Source organism: Plasmopara halstedii (genome assembly GCF_900000015.1).
Source record: "Plasmopara halstedii genome assembly, contig: Scaffold_3060, whole genome shotgun sequence".
In the NCBI taxonomy this organism is placed as follows: domain Eukaryota; phylum Oomycota; class Peronosporomycetes; order Peronosporales; family Peronosporaceae; genus Plasmopara; species Plasmopara halstedii.
Genome location: NW_020189964.1, coordinates 69,317 through 93,211, shown reverse-complemented (window position 1 = coordinate 93,211; position 23,895 = coordinate 69,317). Strand labels below are relative to the sequence as shown.

General features: G+C 46.4%; 6 protein-coding genes across 6 annotated transcripts; 4 read left to right on the top strand and 2 right to left on the bottom strand.

The window, feature by feature from the left end:
* Nucleotides 1–662: 662 nt before the first annotated feature.
* On the top strand, nucleotides 663–963 carry PHALS_06536 (uncharacterized protein; the record flags this gene model as incomplete). Its single annotated transcript, XM_024719838.1, has 3 exons — nucleotides 663–686; nucleotides 752–797; nucleotides 881–963. 3 exons carry the CDS (start codon nucleotides 663–665, stop codon nucleotides 961–963), a joined length of 153 nt encoding a protein of 50 aa, XP_024585097.1.
* Nucleotides 964–9,586: 8,623 nt separating this feature from the next.
* On the top strand, nucleotides 9,587–14,177 carry PHALS_06535 (wd repeat-containing protein 19; the record flags this gene model as incomplete). The annotated part of the gene is made up of 6 exons (XM_024719837.1): nucleotides 9,587–10,126; nucleotides 10,198–10,338; nucleotides 10,404–10,502; nucleotides 10,562–10,735; nucleotides 10,803–13,889; nucleotides 13,962–14,177. The coding sequence occupies 6 exons, from the start codon at nucleotides 9,587–9,589 to the stop codon at nucleotides 14,175–14,177; spliced, it is 4,257 nt and encodes a 1,418-aa protein (XP_024585096.1).
* A 543-nt stretch (nucleotides 14,178–14,720) lies between these two features.
* PHALS_06534 (HSP90 co-chaperone CPR7/Cyclophilin) lies at nucleotides 14,721–16,402 on the top strand (the record flags this gene model as incomplete). The annotated part of the gene is made up of 5 exons (XM_024719836.1): nucleotides 14,721–15,144; nucleotides 15,213–15,306; nucleotides 15,377–15,650; nucleotides 15,712–15,884; nucleotides 15,943–16,402. 5 exons carry the CDS (start codon nucleotides 14,721–14,723, stop codon nucleotides 16,400–16,402), a joined length of 1,425 nt encoding a protein of 474 aa, XP_024585095.1.
* A 203-nt stretch (nucleotides 16,403–16,605) lies between these two features.
* PHALS_06533 (agc akt protein kinase) lies at nucleotides 16,606–19,557 on the bottom strand (the record flags this gene model as incomplete). Its single annotated transcript, XM_024719835.1, has 3 exons — nucleotides 16,606–18,792; nucleotides 18,884–19,077; nucleotides 19,146–19,557. The coding sequence occupies 3 exons, from the start codon at nucleotides 19,555–19,557 to the stop codon at nucleotides 16,606–16,608; spliced, it is 2,793 nt and encodes a 930-aa protein (XP_024585094.1).
* A 212-nt stretch (nucleotides 19,558–19,769) lies between these two features.
* On the top strand, nucleotides 19,770–20,724 carry PHALS_15166 (uncharacterized protein). Its single transcript, XM_036407222.1, has one exon. It carries the CDS (start codon nucleotides 20,015–20,017, stop codon nucleotides 20,204–20,206), a length of 192 nt encoding a protein of 63 aa, XP_036263467.1. The 5' UTR covers nucleotides 19,770–20,014; the 3' UTR covers nucleotides 20,207–20,724.
* Nucleotides 20,725–20,887: 163 nt separating this feature from the next.
* Nucleotides 20,888–21,458, bottom strand: PHALS_15164 (uncharacterized protein). Its single transcript, XM_024719832.2, has one exon. It carries the CDS (start codon nucleotides 21,365–21,367, stop codon nucleotides 21,020–21,022), a length of 348 nt encoding a protein of 115 aa, XP_024585092.1. The 5' UTR covers nucleotides 21,368–21,458; the 3' UTR covers nucleotides 20,888–21,019.
* Between the last annotated feature and the right edge of the window lie 2,437 nt (nucleotides 21,459–23,895).

Sequence of the window (23,895 nt, the reverse complement as noted above, 5' to 3'; positions counted from 1 at the left end):
GAGTCGGGTTAGAGTGTAATGAAAAACCCTACAGCACGTGCTTGGCATGGCTTACACGACTCCTAAAAAGGGGGGACGTAACTCATCAAGTGTACATTATTATTCTCAAATCCAAGTATAAAAAAGGATCCGTTGTCTCGGAGGCGAAAGGATGTAGGAAATGGGTTGCATATGGATGCAATGGAGTACATTCGTGGCATATGCGACAGACTGCGACGGGTTCACAGTGCACTTGGCCTTAAGGAAGTTTCATTTCAAAGAGTCCACGTATTGGAATCAGCCATACCGAGTTGTTTAGGTTAATTATTTGTTCTGCTGTTTCAAGAGTCCAAACGTTTATAAATTCTTAAAAAAGTAATGTTTTTTCGTTAAGGAAAACATAAGAAAATACTCCATCTCTAAAACTTTAATAAAACATACTCCAATTTAAAACCTTAATAAAACATTACCCCATTACAGAGCCTTCGGTAAATTTCAGTACTACAAATCAATCTTACCAGAAAGTCAAGCTGCCATTATGCATCTAGAAAATGAAACAATGCGCAAATTTTCATTGCTACAAGTGTGGAGCTAGGATCATAACAAATGAAGATGCACGACTTAATTATTATGAAGTTTACAGAGGCTTACGTTTATCAATAATTCAATATATATTGTGTTTTATGTTTGTTTTGCGCACCTTCATGGTAATTAAAAGATTGTGAACAGTCATCCTCTGCATACCTGGAACCGCTATGATTTCGATCTGTAGAAACCACCCGATCTCGAATCCATATCAGAGGAGGCTCCGACGCTAGGTACTTAGCATACTGGCGAAGAACTAGTACACACTTCCCACTGTCGGTCGCTTCGCAATTCTATATCGTGCAGGTATGAACAGTTGCTAACGGCACCAGGTGGAATCGAACCACCGACCACTCGCTTGAGAAGCGAACGCTGAACCACGAAGCTATGGAACCATGAGGTTTAGCAACATATATGAAATCATTTTTATATCTTTTGTGTGATGTGCACTACAGGGTGGTTACATTACGGGCAGTATCCGCTTACATGTACTAGCACTCTTGCCGGCTTTAAAGTACATTATTCATGAAAGGAGCGGATCTCTACACGGTGAGTAATTACCTGTGCGTCTGAGAAACAAACTTCCTGGCGCTCGTTTCGTTATCGGTGTGAGCAAAAGACCCGAACACATAGTCGTATATGGGCTCTTCTGCAGCGCGACAAGCAATTTGAGTTGGTTTAAAGTCGTAATCACCGCAATGATATTGGCAAGAGACGGCGTGAGGACATTGACGAAAGTATACACGACTCTTCCGCATGCTGATGCGCAAGATGGACTTCTTGGGCCGGCTTTTAGCTCAACAGCGATCAGCTGGACATTGTCGGCGGGTATCACGACACTAGCCGCTATTGGAAAAGTGCACGGAGTTTTAAACTCGTGCACCAGAAATGTGAAGCACAAGGAGCGCCTCCACCTCGGCCAATACATTTAAGTGATGGTAAAGGTGCTTTGTCAAAACTCAGAGAGTTACTGCGGTCAACTTTGTCAAAGAAACTTTGGCATGTCAAGGTGTTTTTCGTCGATAGCGTCGGTTGCGAGGACCACGCATCTTTCGAAAGACTTACAACGTCATTGATGAAGAGCGTGGAGGGTATCCCGTGGCGAATATACTCTGAGGTGCAGGCATGGTGAAATTAAGTTAGACTTTACGCGTAGTGGTTGCTCGTTGAGCGTTTACTGTTGCTCAGTATATCACAGAAAAACGAGGTATATGCCCCAATATGGTCCACATCTTAGTGGGGGAGGTAGTACCGGGACTGTGTATAATAAGCCAACATTTTGTACAATTGTGCAAAGTACAATATTTTGCGAATGTACGAGATTCATATTGCAATTTTGTGTAGTTGCACAATTTTTGGATTACCAAAGTGTCGGTTTGTATGAAAATACCGACACTTTTCAAGGCAAGGTCCGTGTTACACGTGAACTGCTAGCTTCGTTTCAGGTGATAATGACACATCTCTATTATTATGAGAAGAGAAGAGGTAAAGAGAAGAGAAGGATATATATATTTGAAAAAATGGAGCTACCAAGATAATCATTTACGTTAGTGACTCTCATTTTGTTTTTAGGTGTGCGCTCGAAACCCAACCTTTGTGTGTTTGTAACTCGAAGTTTTCCGGGTGAAATTTCTTATTTGCAAAGTGCATGGCAACTGCAGCAGAGCTGCTGTAGCTCTTTCGCTTAGATGAAGCTAAGGTAAGGTCGGTGGCCCTCAATGCTTAGAACCAGTACGATTGTAACGGATCCAATCCGCTTAACCCAAGAGTAACCACGTCTTTAATTTAGGGCAAATTAACTCTTTCGTTCAAGCCGCCTATATTTAAATGTATAGGTTGTCCGCATTAAATAGTAAAATCAAATTAAGATGAATAACTACTGGCAGTCCAGCCACGTACTGACTTCTCGTTAAGGTGTAGACACACAATTGTGTGATTATACCGCCTTGTGTAACCCACACCTTTGTATGGCCACCCCATCTTATGTGACCCACCCCTTCCTACAAGGGAGAGTGTGGCGGGGGTTACACTCTCCCCCAACAAAATTTTATACGCCCACCTCGTACGAAGCTTGCGTTTCAAAGACACATCTACATCCCCTGGACCTTCTGCACGCATTCTCTGCTCAATGAACCCTATGTTTCGGACACGATTGACCCCCAGCCTCGCTGGTTCCTAGAGAACCCGCGGGTAAGGCCCGTCTTCGTCTCCTGTTCGCGGTGCAACTTCGGACGGCACGTCCGTGGCTAAGGAAAGCGCATCCTAGGCCCTCTGCAACCGAGTACCGCGTTCGACTTCGCGCTCGAAGAGAAGGCGCTCCTGTCCCCGCAATGTATACGATTCCTGTTGTGCTTGTTCCTGGAGAAACCGCTGCAATGATGAAAGGCTCTTTGAGCGATGGGTGCAGCGACATCGGAAAATTCCTCGCTGTCCAACTTACAGCGGAGCTACAAGGAGGTGGACGTGCGCGTGGAACGCCATCTTCGGTTCGAGTTTATAAAACTCAAGGCGCGTCGCCGACCTCCTTCGTATTGTCGCACTGCGACGTATAAATTTATCCATCACGCTCCCGCGAGCTCTGTGGTCTCTCACACGGGTGAGTCTGAGACCATATCATATCAGGGCTTAGCTTGAGCTCAGCTCATGGCCCTTCGGCTTCCCTGGCTTTTGACAATGACACTAAACGTCATGTTCCCTCAAATCTTAAGCGTCCACGACGTTTGAGCAGTTTTGCCGAAGTTGAACCCGCCACTTCACAAGATACTGGTTTTGACCCTCAATCTACACGACGTTCCACGTGAAAGAGGACGCCACCATTCTCGTCATGAAAAGTCGGCGGCGGACGAAGACGACATAGTCGATCGCCATTCTGCTACTCGCGATGCCCTTCGAGCGTCCCGAGAACAAGGTCGGTCGCGATTGGAGCTCCGCTGAGCATCATGTTGGGGTCTCATACAGCTGTGCGTAAGACCTCAAGAGCTTGGAGTACTTCGTGCACCGAATGCCTCACGTTGAAGACTATCGCGCTCTATCAGAGCGGCTCTTAGCCATCGAGCAGACGGACGCATCGCATTTTGCGATGGTGGAGCGCCTGGCGTTAAAGATGGAGATTGTTGCACTCTGTGCTCAAAACTAAATGCTGATCCTCCTTCTGGATGGTGGGGCTCCTGTAGACGCCGCACCGGGGCCAACGCTCCCTCGTTCACTAGATCCGGATCCAATACGGCTTGAGCAAGCCCATATAAAGCACCGGGTGGGTGCACATCCGTCTCGGAAGGTTAAGCATATACGCAAAGCCCCGCTTGGCCACGACCTCAAAAGGTCCGATAAACCGTGGGCGGAGCTTTGTCTTAAAGACAATAGAGACCTCATGTGTAGGATGGATTTTAGCATTTAATAAAACAAATCTCCGACCTCAAACTTTCCATCATTTTTTCTGCGTCTTCCATCTGCATAGTATTTATGTATGTCTTGGCATTCAGCCATCGCATCGCGAACGTGTCGTAAGACACTCAGTCTAGTAGGCAGGGAGTCATCGACTTCTTTACAGTGAGGGTGCTGACATCAGCTAGCCGCTCGGCTATTCTTTCTCAACCAAGCCCTGGGACATGGGATGGCGGCGTCAGCGGGGCGCGATCATTAATGAGCCCGCTTACATAAGATGGCGTGTAGCTGGTAGACACATGCACTGCATTGTTCAGAGCAAACTCTACAAGTGACAGTATGGCGCATTAGCGCCTCGGCATCTGAGCGCAGATGGTGCGAGAACATCTTAAACGACGCTTTTCACGCGCTTAGTTTGACCGTCGGTCTGCGGTTGGTCCGCTGTTGAAATAGTGAGCTTGGCGCCCAGCTCCTTGAAGATCGTCGACCAGAACTTCCTAGTGAAGCGTGGGTCTCTGTCAGAGACAATGACTCCGGGGGTCCATGTTGTCGAAAGACACGATCCATAAACAGTGTAGCTGTACTGACACCGTCGATGGTGTCCGGCACCGCCGCAAGATGAGCCATCTTGCTCAACGGTCGACAAAGACCACGACACCCGTGCTGCTCGCCAAGTCCATCGGCAGGCCAACACGAAGTCCGTACTCATGGATTGTCAATGCCCGGAGGGTACCGGCAAACATATCACCGTCGCCGCCGTATTCGGAGAGGGTTTCACCCTCTGACACGTCTCACACGTGCGCACATAGGTGCTCGTCCATTTGTACAGCTTAGGCCACCAATAGTGGAAACTCACAGAGCTGCGGGTCTTCTTACGACCGAGATGACCACTGAGTACAGTGTCGTGGGCCTCATAGAGGATACGGTTTTCTAAATCCTTATCGTGAGAAACCACAATTTGTGTCATGTCCGTCGAGTCGGTGCTATAATACAGCAATCCGTTATTCAATGAATATCGATGTACCTGTGCGCGCAGTCGCGACATTTTCTTGTCCAATTTTCCAAACTCCTTGCCCCCAAGAGCCCGTAGCAGCGTTACGCACATATCACCACCCGCGTACGCGGGGCGGATCAAATCCATCACTGACGACGTCACCGTCGTAACATGAGCAAGCTCATAATCCGGTCTGAGTGACAACATATCAGCCAAATCATTCAGCTTTCCGGACTTATAATTCACCTCGAAGATATACTATGCGATAAAGGAGAGCCATCTGGCCATCCTCTACGAGAGGTGAGGCGACAGAGTCGCAGTGCGTAGTGATGCATTATCTGTGTATATCACACATGGCTTGGATCCGAGCAGGTACATTCTGAAATTGAAAAGTGCATTCTTCATTGCAAGCAATATCTTGTCGTGAACTGGGTAGTTCTTCTCTGCATCGATAAGCTGGCGAGATTTGAAAGCGATCACCTGATCTCACCCCTCGGCGTCGGCTTGCAGCAGTACACTGCCGATGGCAAAGTCCGAAGCTTCATAGACGACACTGAAAGGACGACCGGGGTCTGGCAACGCCGGTATTGATGCATGAAGGAGGGTGTCGTTGACCCCGTCAAAACCTCTCCCTCTCAGTGTCCCAACACCATTCCGCAACCTTCCTAGAGAGTCCCAACAATGGCCGTGCCATTTCTGCGTAATCCTCGCTGTGCTTGTGTAAGTAATTGGCGAGGCCAAGACACAATGGCCTTGATTTCTGCGGGATCCGCTCAATAGCCACGCTTTCCAATGAAGCACCCATAATTCATCAGCGACAAAGTTGCATTTATCGGCATTAGCATCTAACTGATTCGTGTACATGCACTCGAGCACCGCTCTCAAATGGACAATGTGGTCATCACCATCCGTTCTCCCGTGTCCCGCACAACTATGGGCGAAGATGTCGTCGAAATATGTATGTGCATACGCCCGTTGGGGCCTGAACAACTGCGCCACTTAACGATAAAATGTTGCTGGTGCATTTGACAGCTCTTGAGTATCACCAGCGACTCCCAGAGCATGCCGCTCGGAGTACTCAGCGAAATATCACTCGCTCTCATAAGCAGTTGGTATTACACATCGACCAAGTCGAGTGCACTGTACTTTGTACAGCCAACCATGTTTTTCTGAAAGACATCCTTCCTAGGAATCGGCGTCTGTGCCGGAATGGTGGCGGCGTTGAGCCTAATCTAAGCGTGAACGATTTGCACTTGCCGCTCGTATTCCGGACACAAATCGTAGGTGTCGTATGGGGAGACTTGCTTTCACACACCATTCCTGCATCGTACTTCACACGGAGGAAGGCATCAATGACGTCACACAGCTCCTTGGGCAGGGACCTTTGGCGTGTTACGTAGTTATTGGTTCCAGGTCGATCTCATGACGCATACCTCGGTCCGGAAGTGGGACCGACGGCCGGTCTTCGGAGACGACGTCTTGGAATTCCTTCACCAAAGGATAGTACGGATCCGAGGGACTCCTCAGGATTCACTTCGTGCGCTCAGCACCTTCTTGGCGTCCTCCAGGACAGCTTCATCCCGCAGCGACGACTAGTTAATCTCCTCCTTCGGTCTTATGATGACCATCTCGACTAAATTGCCTGCCTTCTAGGCACCGCCGAACCCTTCGAGGGACATTTCGTCCAGCTCAAGACGAGCATTCACCGCGGGTATAGCCTCGAGGCTGACGTCGCCGTCTTCCTCCCTCGTCATACCGTGGACGGGGGTGTATAGCTGTGCGCTATCGTCTACGGTTGACACATCATGGGTCAGGGTTGACACCCGGCGTGTTGCAGCAAGGCCAGTGTGAACATGCACTCATCGTCGTCCAGTTTCTCCATTTCCTGCTCCACCCGAGCCCTGATGGTGTTAACAACATTTGATGAAGAGCTGCTAGCTCCGCAATTTTCGTCCAGTGGATGCCGTGCCACTCCACGCGCATCTGAAGGGCCTTGCCCAAGATGCCTCGGACCATGCCACTCGTGGCATGCAGTGACTGCTTTGATATTTTAGCAGCGCTCAGTGGATTACATGCCACTCCACGTTCAGCCGGCGAACCATGCTCGGAACCTTTGCCTATAAACCTTCGGTGTTTGATAACTCTGATACTACGATATCCAGCACATTGGGCGTCCCGGTCTAGTGCCCGTGCCAAAAGCGCTTCTGTGCATTTATGACTCTCCAAAGCTCCACCAGGGGACGTGCGCGTAGCGCTCAAGGTCTTCGACCTCCAATCAATCCATGGTTCATTGTGCTCCAACCAAGCTATACCAAGAATGAGGTTATACCTTGAATCCAAGTCTAAGAGTAAGCAACGTTCCACGCCATCAATTTCAAGAAAATTGACACTGAGGTCCACAAGGACCCGTGTCACGTGCCACAAGTCTTCGTTGCTAATCGAACAGTAGCGATGTCACTCAAGCGCTATTTCAGCGCATCAGCATGCACACACGTTTCGTTTTCAAGATCACGGAGCTCTCCGGGGCTGGGCCCGGCTGCCCTCTACCACTTTGAGGCTTAACAGAAATCAATTCTTCCCCAGTTGGCCGCTTCGCGTCTAGTGGGTGTGTCGTTTCCCCGCGACAACTCAGACTGGTTAGAAACTGGATATCGGTTCAATGAACCTTGATGCGACTTGCAAGGGGGCAGCCAATCCGAAGGTGATGAAGGACTCCACAGGTAAAACACCGTCCGGTGTTCAAACGCTGCTCGGCAGCTCGGAGCTCTGCCTCCTTTTTCTCAGCATAGCTGAGATCTACCTGCTCAGGCCCGCTCGACGATCTGCTAGAGTATGCATTCCAACCAAGTCGTGACGACATAAAGTCGATTTTGGCTTTCAATGCCACATTCACTGCTTCTTCAAAAGAAGATGGGAGCACACGGATACTTCCATTCTTGACACGCCAGTGCGGAGGCCTTCCATAAAGGCGGTCACTTTGACCGCCTCGGGGAGAGGATCGGCTGTCATAACGGCAATGAGAGTACGCAACTCTTGGGCAAAGCCACCAATTTCTTCCTGCCCTTTCGGGTGGCAAAAAAACGCAATCGCTCGCAATATGCCTGATAAGGCGGCGAGAACACTCGTCAAAACTGCTGCCTCAGCTCCGTCCAGGAGGGTAACGCCGCTTCGACCGAAGTGCCGCATGTCAGTGCCCGTTCTCGTGCTTGACCACCAAGCTTGGAGATAGCTAGCGCCACGCGCCGGTGCTCGGTCTGGAGCATGGCGGACGCCATAGCCATCTTGACCTCGTTCACTCAGAGCAGGAGATTCTCTCCACCCTTGCCCTCGAAGGTCTTAACGCTCATCAGGAGCGGCTTGGAACTGGAGGAGTCATCCGTCGTCGACGGTGGCGCTATGGACGCAGCCGACGCCGACAGCTTCTGCTGTAGGTGCTCGAAAACGCCTCTAGACGCGCGCTGATCGCTTCAGGTTCTTGCGATGCGAGGTGCTGTCGCCCTCAAGGCAAAGCAGAGACGTCATCTTTTCAAGCCCGTCCTGCAAGCCCTGGTGCGAATAGGAGAACTGCTTTATCCTCAGAGAACCAGTCGAACGACTCTGGTGTAGATTGGCTACTAGTGCTTTCAAGTGCAGCGGGGCTGCCGTAGCCCTTTCGCTAAGAGGAAGCTAAGCTAAGTTTGGTGATTTTCGCTCTATACTTAGAACCAGTACGAGGGTAGCGGATCGCAATCTGCTTACTCCAAAAGTAACAACAACCTTAACCCAGGGCAAATATACACTTCCGTTAAAATGAAAACTGCATTTCTTGGTTTTATTTGCGGCAAAGCCGCCTGTTTATAAATATATAGGTTTTAGCCACGGTACTGCTTATTGTGAAGGTGTAGCCACACCATCGTGTGATCACACCGTCTTGTGTAACTCACACCCTTGCGTGCATGTTTGACCCTCATCTCATACCAAGGTACGTGTAACCCCCGTTAAAGCAACCCTATTACGAAAGAAACTTCGATGGGGATGATTTATGGCGACGATCGATCAAGATGGTTTGTAGCGATTATGGTATTCGTTACATTACACTATCGTCTTTCGGACTGAAATCAAATCTCAGAGATGTTGTGGTCGACAGCCATGGTGGATAACCATTATGTTTCGAAATCGGAGTGACATCACTTCGAATGGTACGCGGGAAAAGTGACACCAGCCCGGATTTATAACGAATGGCGAACACTATAAAACGCGGACTATATGAGGTCAAGCCATCTTTATTAAAGGTGTATAGCAACTTCGTTGCAGTCAATGTCAGCGAACTTTACAACCAGATCTGTCACCGTCGCATTTCTATTACGGAGTGTATTTCGTTCTAACATGGTTTCAACGGCTATGGTGTTGATGAGTAGCTGACGAGATCGGAAGATCGAATTTTACTGCTTGCGGGTGGCTTATCTGCATAAACTATCGTGTCAGATTTAACTTTGGCTGCTCCAAGATCACTTTAACTTCGTACTTGACATTTTTACACTAGGGTAACTCACATGATGCATTTTGGTGGTGCAGGAACAAAATAATATACTATATATAACGATCTTGCTTTTGATCTTGAAGAGACGCAATTGTATCTTCGAGGTCCTCATTTCCTCATGAAACATGAAAAAGCTCTTCAAAATAGCCTCCAAGTTTCATGGCGCGGGGTCTGTGGTTTTCGCGTGGCACCCGAACGGGACATTTTTAGCCACCGCGGGCACAAATGGCTTGGTACACATCTTTGATCGTCAGGGGGAACAGTACGACGAAATTGGTCTGGACTTAACAGCTCCCGTCATTGCGCTTGAATGGGACACGGAGGGAAGTACACTTGCCATTTTACAACAAGGGAGCAGCGTTGTGCCCCTTTGGGATAATGGCAACCGCTTAACTTTGAGTCTAGACACAAATCTCAAAGATCCGACATTTGCTCGATGGTCTAAAGAGGGCTCACTACTTGCAGTGGGAACCCAGAAGGGCAACCTTGTTTTGTATAGCAAAGAGACTCGAAAGATCGTTCCTGTGGTTGGGAAGCACACGCGTCGTATACATTGCGGATCGTGGAACGCTGATGACAAACTTGTATTAGGAGGCGACGACCGCATGCTTACAGTGAGCAATTCGCAGGGTGATACGATTGAGCAACGCGAACTCAGCCACACGGTTCGAACAAGCGTGCAGTTTAAACATTATTTACGAAATTATAAGTTTCTTACAAATGCTTTAAATGCTAGCCATGGAACATCAAGTTTGGACGAAAGCGAGGCGATTCGATGAAGGTGGCCGAACAGCTGATCGCTATTGCCCTTCCGAGAGCAATTATATTGCTCAGTCTGCAAGACTCAGCCAATCCCGTCGAGCTCACCTTTCAGGCTGTAAGTGTCACTTACCTTTGTAAGTGATGGCGCATGAGGCTGACAATGAGATGTCAACTGTCCAGCATTACGGGAGCATCGTATTTATCGAGTGGTTTGCAGACGGCATGATAATTATCGCTTTTTCAGAAGGTTATCTCATCGTTATTTCCACAAAAATCGACGTAAGAGATAAATCGAAAATTGTCAAGAGAATTCACTTTCATGTCTTGTTTGATAACAGGAAGTAGGTGAAGAGCTCCAGTCGCACCGCTTTTTCTTGGGTCGGATCTTCGCAGCGTGTTACTCGTCAATACTGAATCGTGTTGCTTTAAGTGGCGAGGGCAGTATAAAAGTGGTGGATCTAACGACCTTTACTGAGATTGTTGCAGACACGATAAAACTTACGGATATTGAGGTACATTACTTCCTAATTAAAAAGTTGCTCATTCCGCTAAACTGAAAAGAGTTTGTCATCAATATAGGAGGATGAGGCCCATTTGATGAGCTTCACGTCGGATGGACAAATCCTGACTGTTGCGACAAATGGAGGCATCGTATTCAGCTTTTTGGCACAGATGCCTCGCATTCATGATCACTGTGGCCATTATGTCGCGTATCTAAGCTCATTAAGTGAGCTTAGCATCGTTGACACTCGTCGCAATGAGATAGAATCGAGCAACAATAAAACGATTCGGATTGCACTGTCAGTCGAGCCATCATTCGTCGCCATCGGACCACGTCATGTAGCTGTCGGTATGAACAATCGCGTCTGGTTCTATCGCTGCGACGGATCATCAGCAGAAGCACTGGTCAACGAACAACAGTATCTTGGTCGAGTGACATGCGTAAAGCTTAATCGCGAATATGCTGCTGTGTTGTGCGATGGCAAAGCGAGTTTACATCGGATCGAACCAGGAGGCAGTGATGCCAGCAATTCACACTTACCCGGCGGAGTACAAGGCGAAAACGCGAAAATCTTCTCGGGTGGAAATCGAGATGAACGCAACAGCGAGATCAGCGTAGTAGCCCTGACAAAAGACTTTTTCATCTACTCGACATCGAATGGTACCGGCTCCATCCAATTTTTTTACTTGAGTGCATGGCAGTTCCTCGATGGCTGTGCGTATCGTCACGAAGATGGCGTAGGAATTGTGCAGCTTGTACCGAACAAGACAGGTACACGAATATTCTTTTTAGATATTAAGCGCCGTGGCTTTATACTCAATGCTGCTACACGCGAGACTACAAGCGTCCCCAATCTATCGACCAGCATCGTGGGTGTGCTCTGGGATGTAATTGATCCGCAGGTATTTGTAGCTTTGCAACCAAAAGAAATAAGCGTCTTTCACCTAGCCGATACCACCATTCGAGGTCCAGAAGTCACTCAACTTGGCGAGCTGGAAGTTTTACCTGACGGCGATGTCGTGATCGCGCCACAAACAACACCCGTTCCGCCTGACTTGGAGCCTATTCTTGTAAGTGACGGTATTGTTACCTGTCAACATGCATCAGGAGGGGGTCGACTGGCTTCGCTTCCTTGTGTAACTCATGACCAGCTACGTAAAGAGCCTTCAACATTTTCGGGAGCATTAGAACAGGAAAAAGCTGCTTTTAGACAGAATTTGAGCCTATTTCGTCTCGATGAAGCGCGGCGGTTGGCGTCTCGTTTTGACCAACGGGACTATTGGCTCGCTCTAGCTGGACGTGCAATGCATACACTCGATATTTCTGCCGCTCGTTGTGCATATCGGTCTTTAGGAGATTCGGGAATGGTCCTGGGTCTCGACCGTCTTACAGACATTGAGGAGAAAAATCTATTGGCAGGTCACGTGTGCATGCTTTTTGGTGATTACAATCAAGCTGTTCGTCTCTTTTTGAATTCAAGTGATCCACTAGCCGCACTGCATATGCAACGTCACTTGCTACAATGGGAGCAGGCTTTAAAGCTCGCTGACTCGTTAGCACGCGACCTCGTACCGGAGCTGAGTGTGGCTTACGCTACCCAACTGGAATTTCGTGGTGATTTCGAAGCTGCGCTTCGAGTATACGAACACGCCGCTGGTGCTATTGAAAGTATGAATCGAGATGCTAGTCTTAAAAGTCCAGCGCCCTCAACAGTAAGTAAGCTTCAGACGCAAAGTCTTGCGGGCATAGCTCGGTGTACATTTCGACAAGGCGATCTGCGTCGTGGAGTGAAACTTGCGACGGAGCTTGATGATGCAACAGTGTTTAAAGAATGTGCTGCCATTTTAGAATCCATGAAACAGGTGGCTGAAGCGGCCGCATTGTATGAACAAGGTGGACAGATTGAAAAAGCTGCTCAGCTTTACGTGCAGATGAAGAACTTGGCACGTGCAGCACCGTTGATGGATCGTGTGAAAGCATCCAAAGTGCACGCTCAGTATGCTCGAGCAAAAGAGGCGGCCAAAGAGTATGCCGCTGCTGCAGAGGCGTATGAACGAGCTGGTGAAATGAACAATGTCGTTCGTCTGCAGCTGGAAAATTTAGATGGAGCTGAACGTGCGTTCGAGATTGTTCGCGAGACAAAATCATCCGAAGGAGCCTTATCGGCTGCTCGCTATTGCGTCGAAGCAGGTCGCTACCCAAGTGCGATTGAATTTTTGTTGCTAGCCAACAAGGAAGATGAAGCCTTTGCACTGGCCCAACAGCATGGCGAAATGGACTCCTTTGCGAAAACTCTAGGCCAAGAGAACATGATGGCTTCGAGAGCAGCGCAAGTAGCAAAATATTACGAAAAAAGGTCACCAGAGCGTGCAGCCAATTTTTACCATGCTGCAGGCAACTACCACAAGGCACTGAAGCTGCTCTTAGCGTGTAGTGCAGCAAATGAAACAGCCGGTGGTAGTGGATCAGCTGGAGACACTGCGCTTGTGCGTGCTATAGAAGTGGTAGGGGCAGCTCGTAACGACATGCTCACCCACACACTGATTGATCACTTAATGGGAGAACAAGATGGTATTCCGAAAGACCCACATCATATTTTTCGCTTGTATTTAGCGCTGGGAAATTATGCGCAAGCAGCCAAGACTGCAGTCATTATTGCTCGACAAGAGCAGGAACTGGGTAACTATAAGCTTGCACGCGATGTCCTCGTCGAAACTTCTCGTCAGTTGCGTGCTCGTCGCATGCGAGTGGCTCGGGAGCTTCAAAGTGCACTTGCATTGTTGCATAGCTATGTGCTAGTCAAAAAACTTGTCAAGCGATCAAAACACGTACCAGCCGCACGAATGCTCATTCGTGTGGCGCAGCATTTGTCAAAGTTCCCCACACATGCTGCCAACATCCTCATTTCTGCAGTCATAGAATGTCAACGTGCTGGTTTGCGTGGTTACAGTTACGATTTCGCGGCAACTTTAATGCGTTCATCCGAGTACCGCGCATCGATGGACAAAGATATTAGACGCAAGATTGAGGCTATTGTTCGTCGCCCCAATAAGGAGCAACCACCTGACGAACGAACACCTTGTCCGTTTTGCTCATACGAGCTTGCAGAAGCTGAATTGGACTGCTCGACGTGCAAAAATGTAATTCCTTATTGCATTGTAACGGTGCGTCCACGTGAAATAGTGTACACTTAACGTAACACATGAGTCTAAGATACTGCTGGTCACTATTGCTAGGGCTATCACATGGTTAAGAATGACTGGACATCATGCCCACGCTGTACATTCCCGGGATTATACTCACAGTTTGTACAACTTCTTGAAACGGATCCAACTTGTCCGATGTGCGAGCTACCGCTTACCTCAGATGAACTGCACAAAGTTCCTGAAGGGGAGGTTATCCTCGACGATGAAATCACTCCGGACGCAAGTGAAACTGGAACAATTCCATAGAAATCTCTTAGTCAGCTCTTTGCCAATTATTTCAGATACAACGAATGTTTAACAGTGTCATGGTTATGGTTACTAAACTCAAAAGTAAGATTCAGGCATAAAGCTGAAAGACACTTTTATCATGACGGGGCAGTGTGTAAAATTTGGTGCGTGGACGTAACGATAGTGAGGCGGCAACTATCGTACCCTCAATAATGCTTATCGTCAGTAAATATAGCAGCGACTCTAATATTAATGCTCACTGTCGATTATATCCTGATCGTGTCACCTAGATATTTCTAGGTAAACTGTTGAAGCAGTATTCATAAGCCTAGACTTATTGTCCATGCCAGCAAGAAAGGTTATCTGTTAACAAACTAATTGTTCAATTTTCATTAAATGTCTTTTGCTACTTGTCGCATTAAGACTCGATGTATTTCTGTACTGTTAGCCGCCCCTGTTGAAACGGCCTTTATACATGATAGCCAATTATGTGTAGCACGGTTGTGTCCTTTAGACTGTTACGAACACCCATCTCGTCTTTAAGTATCTTGACTCGCGCCAATGGACTTGTCGACCGACAACCCGTTTGCAGACCTCATGGCAAAGGCTGCAAAGCTTAAAAGTGCCCAACAGGCTCAGCTACGAACTCAGTTTGATTCATGGCCTCAGTATTTCCAGCACTCGCTCTTCATGCAGGAATCGGTCGTTACTGCTCGCTCTAAACCTTATCCGGAACGAATAGCAGCCGCTGAGAACATGAAAGCATTAGGAAATTCGTATTTTAAGAAGCACGAGTTCAAAGAAGCTGTCGCAGAGTTCGAAAAGGCATTGGCAGTGTTCAAGTATTTGGAAGACAAAGATCCCGGCTGGAAAAAGAAAGGGATCGAGGATGGTGATATGATTCTCACCGATTTCAAGTGTGACAACTCCAATGATCAAAATCGACTCGAGTCATTGAAAGTAGCGTGCTATCTAAACATCGCAGGTAATGTTTGGTCTCAGGGTCTTTACTTTTTCAACACGATCTTAGTGTGATATGCGATATTGCTGTAGCGGCCAAGTTTAAACTAAAAGAGTACCCTATATGTATATGTGCATGTGACGACACGCTTGAGATCGAGCCAAAAAGCGTCAAAGCTCTGTACCGGTAAGAAGGATTCGTCTGCCGTGATTTCTTACAGGAGCAATGAATTTGAATATTACCTGACGCATTACAGACGAGCGCTCGCTCTCATCACACCAGCATCCTCTGGTGCTACAGAGTTTGACCGAGCACTCTTGGATCTTCGAAAGGCGTATGCGATTGACGAGGAAAACCAAGACGTCCGGAGGCTACTCCGAGAATTGATAAAGCAGCGTGCCAAGCAGCGAGTTATAGATAGAGAAACTTTCAGCGGTATGTTCGACAGGGGCCAAGTCTACGACGAAAAGTCAGCGAAACAAGATGCCGGGATGGACGAAAGCACATTGAAGCAGAAATACCAGCGAGAGGTATTGGTAAATTTCCCGAAATATGTTTTTTGTTTAAGATATGATTAACCGATGCAATAAGGTGGATCATGCTGAAGATTTTGCACGAGGCTTTGAAGCAAAGGGACAGACGGAGTACGCTCAGGAGATTAGAAAAAGTATTGATCGTTCTCAAAAGATTCGCGACCGTCGACTCAATTGCGTCGACTTCTATAATCCGACCCCTGAAATGATTGCAGACGCTGAGAAAAATGGGTAAGATGATGAAACAAACGAATAGTTAGGTATTCTAAGAAATATGTACGTCCGCTAGAATCGATCTGACTGACAGGAAGGTTCAGCAAATGTTGCATGATCTTCAAGAAGAAGAGCGACACAAAAGGTCTTTTTCTGATTTACGCTTCGAAACCGCACAAAAGCCTTCGAGTTCAGTCGAGTCTGTGGAGTCGATACTTGAATCCATGACGAGCACTGAGATCTCTCTGTTGCTCAAACGGGAAGGAATCGACTATGGAAAAATCACAGATCGCGAGCATTTTATTGAGACGGCCAGGCAGGTTTTTCAAGCAAAGCTTAATAAAAGAAAACCAACCAAAAGTTCGCATACCCGGACTATTATATTTGTTGCTATAGCTTGGACTCTGCTTCGTCTCTATACATCAGGAGGTCTCTCACTATTCAGCCAAATCACTATGAATGCAATATTCGGCATTGGCCAAACTCGCGGCGTGACTCCAGCAGCTAAAGATATGGATATGTTTGACGAGGACTAGGTGACAGTAAGCAGCTGTATCGATGACTTGGTGACAACTAGCAGCTGAATCGTATAACATTGATTTTAATTATTGTCTTGTTTTGTACTTCAAAGTGTCTGTCAGTTCTAGCATGCAAAGTATCTCAAAAGGAAAGGTGATATGACGCCAGGTATTCACTTCTTCCTTTGCCAATCCTGACATTTCCTCAATCTGTAAAAGCGCTAGAATTCTGCCTCCACTATCTGCTGACTATTATTAGCCTCTGTATGGCTTTCAGCGGAATGGTCCTCGCGGGAGACTCGCAAACTCGCTTCGGGGCTTGTAAAATCACTAGCTTCAGACATAGTCTGAGGATCAGCGCTGGGGCTAATTGTGAGTGCTGGGGCAACGATGCGCGATGAGTGAGGCGAGATTATGAGCTTTTCCACACGGACAACATCCTTTTCCTCTTCTTTACTTGAACTCAAACTACCATTTCGCTTTTTAGCAGGTGGTCGCTCACGGGAAATAGTTACTTCGACGCGTTCAAATTGCTCAGTCATCGAAGCTTCCAACTTCAGTAATCCATCGTGCAACTGCTGCGGAGAAATGGACACCGGATTTAAAATACCATTTTCTACAAATGATGACAATGGTGTACCCTCGCACTCTGAAGGCATTAAGTTTTCGGGTTCTGAATGGCGATTCGACTCGTCTGAATCCTCATCATTGGGCGGAGAAGTGGGCGTAGGTTCTGTAGGTGGAGGAGAAGGCCGCAATTCTGACACGAGGTGCGTCACTTCAACGAGAGCATCAGGGTCTTCGCAGAAATAGGTAAAATCTTTAAAAGTCGGGTCTTGAACCGGTGGAGCTGCTTTATCCCGGCTACTTCGACTAGATACAAGCGACAAGAAACCCTTCGACTTGGCTGCAGACTTGTCTGTTGGCGACTGCACTTCACTATGTACATCTAGATCTGTAAATTCTGTGTCCACATATTCCACGTCAAGAGGCGACGATAATTTGGGTTTCCATGGCGGAGTGATTTGCTTCTTGAGCAGCAAGTCCCAATCAATTCCTCGAAAGAATGGATGCTCGAGAATGTCACTGATTTTTGTACCAAGACGCTTGGTCGGGTCTTTTTGTAAGAAGCTTCGAAGAATCGACTTGAGCTCGTCCGATAGTGCTGGCTTGGAAGGGAAGATGAGAGGGTCATTCTGGATTTTGTGGTACATCTTTTCAATGTTGTTGTCATAAAAAGGAGATTTGCCTACACTCATCTCGTATAGCAAAATTCCGAGGCTCCACCAATCTGCTGCTTTACCATACGAGCGCTTTGCTTTCGGTAAGAGTAGCTCTGGTGCGGTGTACTGCGGCGATCCGGCCATGGTTTTTGCACCCTTGTACTCAGATACGTGTAGCTTAGCAAGTCCAAAGTCGACAAGTGCGACATGACCATCAGCGTCAATCATGACGTTTTCGGGCTTAATGTCACGGTACAAAATGTCGTGCTGATGCAAATGATGGATACCTAGTACCAATTCTGCCGTGTAAAAATGTGCTCGGTCAGACGGTATCTGACAGCTAGAACCTTTACTCATGTGGTGAAACAAGTCACCGCCACCATAGTAATTCATTCCCAAAAAAAGCTTAGTTCTACTTTGAAAAGCGATACGAAGTCCTGCAATAAATGGGTGGTGGATATTCTGGGCAACACGCATTTCTGTAAATGAGCTCTCGACATCGTACTTGGTCATTTTGCTCTTTTCTAAGATCTTGAGAGCGTAGATTTGTCCATCGCTTTTCTTCACTGCGTTCACAACGGTACCAAATCCACCTTTCCCAATTACATTGTAGACTGTAAAATCCTTCAACGAGATACTAAGTGACCGATTGGATCGGATAGAGGCATCCGACAATTCCGAGTAAGGATTCTTAACACTAAACGTCTTCCAATTTCCTGTTGCGTTCTTGAGATCTACGTCGACACGGAAGCGTAAGATACGGCCATACGGACCAAAGCGCACACGATGCGACCACGACTGCGTAATAATTGTGCCAGAATGTTTACTTTTGAGTGTCTCGGTGCCTTTTACCGTCAAACTTTTACCGTTTGCATCCAGCTCGCATTTCTCTACCTTCATTTCAATCAAATCTACGTTGCTTTGGAACGCTCCAAGAAAGTGCAGCAGTCCTTCCCGGCCAAAATAATCACCACTGAAGGGCGTGCTTTTCGGATATGAAGACGAAAAAACGAGATCCTTGTTGAAATACGATAGCAGCTCTGTCACGACGGACGGATCACCCCCTAACATGGTACGATACGTCTCGTATGCCTTATCTGTGTGCATGTCTGGAAGCGCACTATTGCGGTACGTGCCATACACTGGTTTGTTGTTCTGACGCATGCTTGCCATGTCAATTCCGGCCTATTATACAAGCAAAAGCGCAAAACAGAAGAAGTTTAATCACACTAAGATATTTCACCTGGGTATAAAAAAAACGGTCAGCTACACTTACTTCAAGAAAGTGGACCCAAGCGAGCTGATCGAAATGAGTCGGAACACTACAATGAAAGACTTTTCCCTCGGTTGTTTCGAAGGAAAAATCAAAGCCGTGGCCATTTTTGGCCACTTTATCCACCTTGACTGACGCCACATTCACCCGGCCTTTCAAATGACTACGATTACGTGCCTCGACCTTATTTTCATAATCTGTCACACGCAACATGAAAATGTAAATAATTTGCTGCGTTCGTTGCCATTTCATCACTTTTGCATACATGACACGAGATTTCCCTCCAATGTGAAGAAGCGCATCTTCCAATTCCTAACCAAGTGGCCTCTTTTTGTAACATATCCCTCCCACTCTACAATAGGCAAGTCTAGACTCTCGACTGCCTGGTCCCCACCCATTGTGACGCTCATTGAGTCTGGTGGTGTGCTCTTGCTGTCATTGCGAGATCTTCTCATACTCGAAAAGAAGTTAGACTTTGAATTTCCACTACTACTGCGGCTAAGCGGTTGCACCAGAGTCGATAAAGCCGTGGTGCTGGCGGACATGGATAAATTGTTTGCTTTTTGAGCCTGAACACGTCTGTCCAACGAGCTGCTACTGCCCACGCGTCGACGCGCGTCCTCCTTCAGCTCCGTAATTTCCAAACCTGTAGTGGGACGACTCAGCTCGGCACCCATTGTTAAAACGTGGCGAATGGAGGCGAGAAGAGATCGTTCGTGCAGTCGCAGCGAACGACGAGCGCGGAGAGTGCCGAAATGGAAAAAGGAGGGCGGATTGATCCTGAATCAGAAAATAGTAGTACGGACTACAAGAATACTATTCTTAAAGTATTATATACCTGTATAAATGAGTACAGATAGAGAAAGAAGTCAAATATATAAGTTTAAAAACATGATTTTAATAGTATATCTCCTAAGATCTGGAATACAGATGCCACAAGCTGCAGTTGACGCCAAACGTGTTGTTGGTGACGGCGGTAACGCCTGGCACCATTCACCAGTACTGTAGCATTTGAATAGCAAAGTATATTCGAGAACCAACGTCATATGCAATGCGCGTTTGACGGCACAAAGCCGCGTTTAATACCACGATGTAATGTGTTGTTGTCAGATGCTTAATTGATTTTCTCCGCTGATGAGAATCCAGTGTTTTGCCGACTGGAAAGTACATCGCCGCACCGCGTGTGTTAATAAACGGTGCGTCAGAATGCCTCCTGTACATCTCATTGTCGCACGACGGTATCAACGCCCAGCTTTTGCAGGGGTAACATACGATAACAGTACTATCTATCCTACGCTGCGTAAAGTCATGGTTGCTGGTGGATGAGATGCGCTGACCTGGCCATTTTGAAAATCTTGGTTGCCAACGACTGGACGATAAGTAAGCTTAACAAAATGTTGAGATGAGCTTGTGATGATCCGTTGATATCGTTGAGGGAGTCGCAACTTTGCGGCATTGTATTCTGTGTCGCTTTTGTTTTTTTTATGTAATTTTTGCTGTCCATATTTTCTGGTCGATATTCCTTCAAGGAAAAAAAAAATGTAAGTGCCAGTTAATGCTTTTCATCAACGTTTCGTACATTATTATCTCAATGCTGTTTTCTGTCTATTTCGCTCTGTCTCATTGATGAGTGGCATATGGCACTGATAAGGTCAACTGGCGATATTTAGTCTGGCTAGCTTCTCTCTATTACTATATATACGCACCCTATTTACCAATTCACAGATGCTTTTAACAACCCAATTTGTGCAGCAATACAAAAGAAAAAGGCATCTTTAGCATGCCATGCATGTCAACTGTTTGATAAATCTCGCCTTCTTGCTTTTATATGACGTTAAGAAGAGGGGTGAACAAATCAGGAGGATTCAGTGGATTCTGTCCATATGTGGCCGATAAACCTTTGGAGTCATCACATGTGTCTACTCTGTTTGCACTGTAACTTGGATGGCTTTCTGTGAAGAAAATTTGTTTCGGTTATTAACGTTTGTCTTGCACTTACAAACAGTGCGAGTTAAGATCAACATTACTTTAGACATTTTAGAATCAATAAGATGTCTTATTACGTCTAGCTTAATCGATCGCCAAAGCGCTGAGACTGTGTTTACGATCCAAAGTGTTGGCTAATTTAACATGTACCTGCTAAGTGCAGGTCGCGCTTTGGGTGACGCGTACATATTCGGTCCTAATCTGTATTGCCCAACTTCCAGCTCTGACGTAATGAATAGTAATAAAATAAAAAAAGTTGTATAGATGAACTTGATAATTGTAATAAGGTATGCGTTTATAATGTCGCGTCATGCACATGGAACTAAGTGCTTCCTTCATTCTCACCATCCATTTGTGAGTAAGCGATTGTCGAAGCGCAACCTGTGATGCATGGCTGGCTGTCGAAGAAGCGATCATGATATTAAATATGATAAGCATTGTTGCGTGAAAATGAAGCCGAAATGTGTTTTTTTGTGGTGTAGAAGTCACGCGCATTACCATCACTACTAAAAAAAGTTATGTCATCAGCTTATCATTCAGGATTCAGATGCCATAATTTGGCTTGGTTGGCGAAGGGCCTTATCTGCTGTGACTCTTAGGTGTCCTGATCAATGTTTTTGATTTAACTTTGAGATCTTTGCGACACACCTTCCAACTTACTGCAGGGTCACACATGTTATGTGAGCTTTAGATTATTCGTTTAAAAGCTCGCGGTACTATGGGTTGTTCTCTGTGTCAAGGATGAAGTAATGCATACGCAATATGTGTGATGAACGTTTTAAAAGAATGTCCAAGCGTTTCATCGGTTTCATCTTGAGATTATTCTCAAATTCTTTTCCCTATTCGAGCTACCCACGTTGTTGGTATACGTATAAGCTTTAGCCATGTCGGAGTCGCATTTGAATCAAAGCGTTCATGATTTCGTCAGCGAGAGGATGAACCGAGCTTGATTTGTAGTTTTAGCACAGCCAGGCTAATTTCGAAATTCTGGCCACAATACCTTTTGAAAACAAAGGTAGTCAGTCATAAATAAACATGAAACAGCGTCTGGAGTGAACACCATGTCACTGTAGCTAGCTACGGATAGCGTGCTAATATCGAAGATGAAGCTGAGTTCGTGGGCTTTTGCTTGATGAAGACGGTGAGATTGAGGGAGGTGTTCGTATGCTTTCAGCAAACGATGAAGACGCTTTCAACGCAGATAGTGCGTGCGCCTTTGTACTTTGCTTGAGCGTTATATACGACATTTTATCCATCTGCTTCAAATCATGTTGAATTGTTTTGCACTGTACGTTGAGATCGTTAGCCAGTTGGTCGTGAAAGAAATGTTTCTGTAAATTTTGTTTGTTTTTATTCTGGTATGAATGCAGTATATGCTTGTAACATATCAAAAAAATCTCGTTCCCATTGACGAAAAATCGATATCACAAAAAATCTCCTTGTAAAATGCAATCTTTTCTTGGTGATAGCCGCGAATCCAGACCTTACAACTAGATTCCGTGATTTGTCTGGAATTACAATCAAGCATCAACGAACGTGCGAAGAGACTTGCAAATTTATCTGGTCTCAACGCTTGACTTTATATGTAAAGCTAAAATTTATCTATAAAATTCATATCTGGCGAAACAAAAAGCAATAAGCAAGCAAGTCACTTATGGTGTACACACACATTTCACTGTACTTAGAGCGAGCCATGATGAGAGGCCGTGATAGGTACGGAATGGGAGTGATCGCTGTCAGACAAAAAAAGATCAGTGGATACGTAGTTTGCTAACCTCAATGAGGTGCATGAGCTCATCATTGGAAATTGTAGAACATATGTATTCGATCCTTTTCGTTAGCTGGAATTTTATGTCGAATACTCTTTAATTTGAGCAAATGGGAAGAAATGGATATTGCAGAATTTCTGGGTTTTGCGTCCTACGAACGGTCAGTGAGCTTATTTTCTACGCGTTGGTTAATGCGGACTCCAAGAGTCAAAACTTTCTTTGTGTGAGATGCATGGCGACCCCGTTGCCGTTGGTAGCACTAGGACTCAAGCCGGTGGCTAAGTTCTTAATAAGACTGCATTCTTGTGAATATGGCCCATCTTACCCCCACCTCACCCAAAGGCAACAAGGTGCGTTAAAAAAGCTTTCAACTTCAGTTGGTCGCGAAGAGATAGAATAAACGTCGGTCCAAGGTCTGAATCGGTTCTGGAAGCGTTCTAAGGCTATGAAAATATGCTGATGAGACACCTACGTGTATCTGGCAACCAGACGCTGAAAGCGCCATCGGCCCTTACAGACATATTGGTCTGGATTGTTTCATTTAAGCGCAAATCCTTTCTAGATCAAAAAAGGTGGAAATTTCTCCCCTGGACGTGAGAGGTCGGTGTGCCCATGTAAGCAGAATGGATTGTTCGATCCAAATGCCGTTTCCATGGCGCAAAGCTAACTTCCTTTCATATACCAAGTAATACTGAAAACTTGTATATAATTGATGACTGATATGCACATCCTATCGCTTTATGGCGAAGGTGTACATAAAGCGTTGTTGCTGTGCCATTCTGAAAGTCTGAGCTCTGAAGTAAAAACCAAAGAAGGAGTCTGGCTATGCGCATTAAAGTTACTCTTTGCTTGATGTTATAGATTGCGGAAAAAAAATGTAACCTACAATCACCTTAGGGGCTCACGGAGTTAATGAGCGAGCTTAAAATCTCAAGAGGCCAAATTTTGTGTCTTTTGTGTCTTTCGTGCCGATTTAATTCAGCAGTTGGAGTGTCGCAAGGCCATTGTCGATCAAGGCATCGCTCGGCAGCAGAGGCGACGCTGACGAAAAGGGCACGTCCACCGAAGGCATTTAACCGCCCATCTTTGACGTATATTTGCAAACGGAGGGCCCGGTAGAGATTTACGCTTACCGACTTTATCACAAGAGTTTGAGCGGGGTCATGTAACGGGGTTACACGACCCTGGTAACAGGTGTGTGTGTCACACGAGATGGGCATGGTGTGACTGCACCCAAACAAGAATTCGGTATGTGGCTGG

Coding starts and splice junctions, on each gene's coding strand:
- PHALS_15164 (XM_024719832.2), bottom strand. CDS start 21,367: ATGGTAATGCGCGTGACTTCTACACCACAAAAAAACACATTTCGGCTT.
- PHALS_15166 (XM_036407222.1), top strand. CDS start 20,015: ATGAGAATCCAGTGTTTTGCCGACTGGAAAGTACATCGCCGCACCGCG.